General features: G+C 32.6%; 1 protein-coding gene across 1 annotated transcript in view; it reads left to right on the top strand.

Moving 5' to 3' along the window:
* Positions 1-2,798: 2,798 nt before the first annotated feature.
* LOC112156699 (receptor activity-modifying protein 1) overlaps positions 2,799-3,545 on the top strand; it is a gene marked incomplete at its 5' end in the record, with an annotated part of 7,285 nt that continues 6,538 nt past the window's right edge. The window contains 1 exon segment of the mRNA XM_024288985.2: positions 2,799-2,937. Within this exon segment, the coding sequence (XP_024144753.1) occupies positions 2,799-2,937 (139 nt within the window).

Here is a 3,545-nt window from a genome sequence, read left to right as displayed (position 1 = left end):
AATTAGTAAAAGGAATTTAAGAAAAAAGTTCACGATAATTTGGAAAAAAAAGTATTAGAACCACATTTTAAAACACTCAATATCTATTTTTTTGGTTCTATTAGTTAATATATATATTTTCTAAAGGCTTTTTTATTGCCAAAAATAAACAAACTTTAGGCTAACAGAAAATAAGTTTTTAAGAGTACAAACATGTAAAAAGTGTAAATAAATTCAGTCTCTACATTGTGTGCTTTTAGGGTTTTAAGCAGGAGAGTGTGTTTGTATCTTCATTAAAAATAACAAACTTAACAAACCAAAACAAGTGGCTACAAAAACAAAATACTAAAAACTAGACAAGTTTATGTTCAAATAATTAAAAAAAATTATATCTACACAAAAAATGTGACTTAAAAGAAGAGTGCTCTTAAGAGAAAGGCAACCATTATGACAAATAATATATATTTTACAATATTGAGCAAGGATGAATTGACAATATTGAAAAACTGTGATTGTTGCTATTTCTTAGATAGTAATTTACATTATATTTAAGTATTCCCCTCTTATTTTCGGGGGTTAGGGACTGGAGGAATCCACAAATATGCCGAATCCGGGAATACGGAGAACCACCCACCCGGCGGTCAAAAGATGTCTGTTACCGATCCATATTCATCAGAAGCATGTCTGATTATGCTTTGTAAAACATTTATTAAAGAACATTGTAGTGTTGCTTTATATATATATATATATATATATATATATTCTTCTTCAAATAATAAACACCGGCTCCGGATGATAATTATCCTCCGCCATGATCTTCTTCACCATATCTAAGTCAGCCGATGCTATTTCTCCATGCAGGGTCATGGAGAGATGAGGCGGTACTTCTCTCATGGTGAGGCGGAGGAGCGCGGACGGTGCTCCCCCGCCCTTTCGCACTCTGGAGGGGGCTCCGCTACGCGGAAATACTTTTGCATCCAAAGAGAGTGCAAAAGTTTCATACAAGCATCTTGAGTTGTCGCAGTTTTTGTGGTAAACTGGAAGAGTCACATGACTAAAAATCTTAATACGTAAAACCGCGAATAAAGAAATGCAAATAAACTGGGGAACATATATATATCTATATATATATATATATATATATATATATATATATATATATATATATATATATATATATATATATATATATACATGTGTGTATACTGTATGGTAATGTGTACTATAATGTCCACAATATATTGACCAATATACAGTACTATGTACTATTATATTCCAACAATTCTTATGGCGAAAGTCATATATCTAAAGATATATCTTAGTGTAAATCATGTAAAATAGCAAGACTTATATGAGTTACAAATACATACTCTTAGCTAAGACTCAGTAATTTTTACCTCTTTGTGATGATGTCTATAATCATTTACTGTTACAGTTAATAATTAAATAATAAAAATTACTATAAAGCCACATGCAGTCCATCCATCTCTCTATAATGACAAATGTAGGTTACAAAATCTGATTTAAAGTTAATTATATATATATATCTATATTATATATAGATATAATATATATCTATATATAAATATTATATATATATATATATATATATATATATATATATATATATATATATATATATATAATTAATTGGTTATGAATTAATTTATAACCAATTATAAACAAATAAATCAAGTGAATAAGACAATTTTGAAGCTGAAATTAAAAATATGTTTTTTTTTTCTAAAGAAGCTGCAAGTGGAAAGTGGGAAGTGATCTGCTGTAACATCATTCAAAGCAATTGGACAAACTAAATAAAGAATATCCACAACCTGTAAAGTCTGTTTCTGGAAAAAAAAAAAAAAAAAACAGCAGTTGTGATGTTTAGTTTGAGTTACAGAAATGACAACAATAAACTTGCTTATGTTCCCTTTTGGGTCTTTCGGAGGCTCAAGCTGCAGCATCTGATTTGCAGCGTTTCTGCCCCGCACAAAAGCTCTTTTGTTCGCCATGTTTGCCGTTTTTTTCTAAAAAAATTGAAAGCCATGTTTTCAGAAGCTGAGCTTGTCTGTCAGAGCCCGATTCTCCCAGCAGTCTCTTTGGCGAAGCATCTTCCTAACTCAGTGATAATCAAGCCTGTAGGAACTTAAAAAAAAACACACACACAAAAATACCCTGTTTTTGTTTCGTTTTGTGAGTCTCTATTGATTTTCGCATTCTCCGTTTCTTTCCAAACCTCCGTGTCAACAAATTCCATCTCCCTTTGAGCATCTGGGAGCCCAGGGAGAGCCAGCCGAGCCAGAGCAAACATAATGGGCTCACAGCTGGCCCTTATCTGCCCAGCGCAGACCGAGATCCGCACGTTTCTGGATTCTAACTACAACCTGTTTGCTTCCGCGCGGGCCTTTATCAGCCTCCTTCCCCCTTCTGCTCAGCATTACATTCGGTTTGGGGTCCTGCGGGAGGGTCTGCCTCCACATTAGGAGGCTGTTTGCACACAACTCCCCTAGTAAACAAATGGGATTGGGTTTCCCGACCCCCAAATTAAAAGCTTTTCTTCTCAAAAGTAACAGCCTAATAGGGAAGAAACGAGCCGGCAGGAATAGGTTTCGCCGAGACATGACCTCGTTTGTTGCACAAACAAACTCCCAATTATGGAAGATTTGAACACGTGCGGCGTTTTGTTCAGCCTCTTTTGTTTATTCACAATTAGATTTCATTTTTTGTTGCTGTTTTTGTCTAATTGCTAATCAAATGCTTCTATAGAAATATTTGGGTTTATCTCCGGTTTGCGGTTTGTTCCTTTGATCTCTCCACAGCTCAGATCCTCCCGCCGGCGTCTGGCTGCAACCAACGCCACTATGAAGTAATGATCGGTGAATTCTGCCAGGCCAAGTTCAGGCTGGATATGACGGGATTGGAGCGAAACGCCTGGTGCAGCTGGCCCAAAACAATGAAGTGAGTTTAACCCCGACTCTGAAAAAATTTACCAACAAATTATAAATATATATGTATATAAAACTTTCTTGTAGCGCAAAATTCTACTTTTAATATATTTTTTAAACATGTGTATATGTTATATAAGTTTTATATATATGTATATGTGTGTGTGTATATATACATATATGTGTCTGTGTGTATTTGTTTTATATATATGTATATATATATATATATATATGTATATAATTTATTTAAACATGATATAAATACATACATGTATGTATGTACGTATAAACTTTCTTGTACTGCGAAATTTTACTTTTTGTACTTTGGTTATTATGTGTATATATATATATGTGTGTGTGTGTGTGTGTGTTTGTGTTATATTTCTATGTTTTATCTATGTGTGTATTTGTTACACAGACATATATATATATCTTTCTCGTAGCGCGGAATTCTACTTTTAATATGTTTTTTAAATATGTGTATACGTTATATATATATATATATATGTTTTATGTGTATATATATATATACTTACATGTGTGGATTTGTTAAAAAAATATGATATATTTAAACATTATATAAATACATATATTTATGTATGTATGTATAAACTTTCTTGT

This window comes from Oryzias melastigma, linkage group LG2, assembly GCF_002922805.2.
Source record: "Oryzias melastigma strain HK-1 linkage group LG2, ASM292280v2, whole genome shotgun sequence".
Classification (NCBI taxonomy): Eukaryota; Metazoa; Chordata; class Actinopteri; order Beloniformes; family Adrianichthyidae; genus Oryzias; species Oryzias melastigma.
The sequence above is the reverse complement of the archived record's forward strand: the minus strand, read 5'-3'. Positions and strand labels throughout refer to the sequence as shown.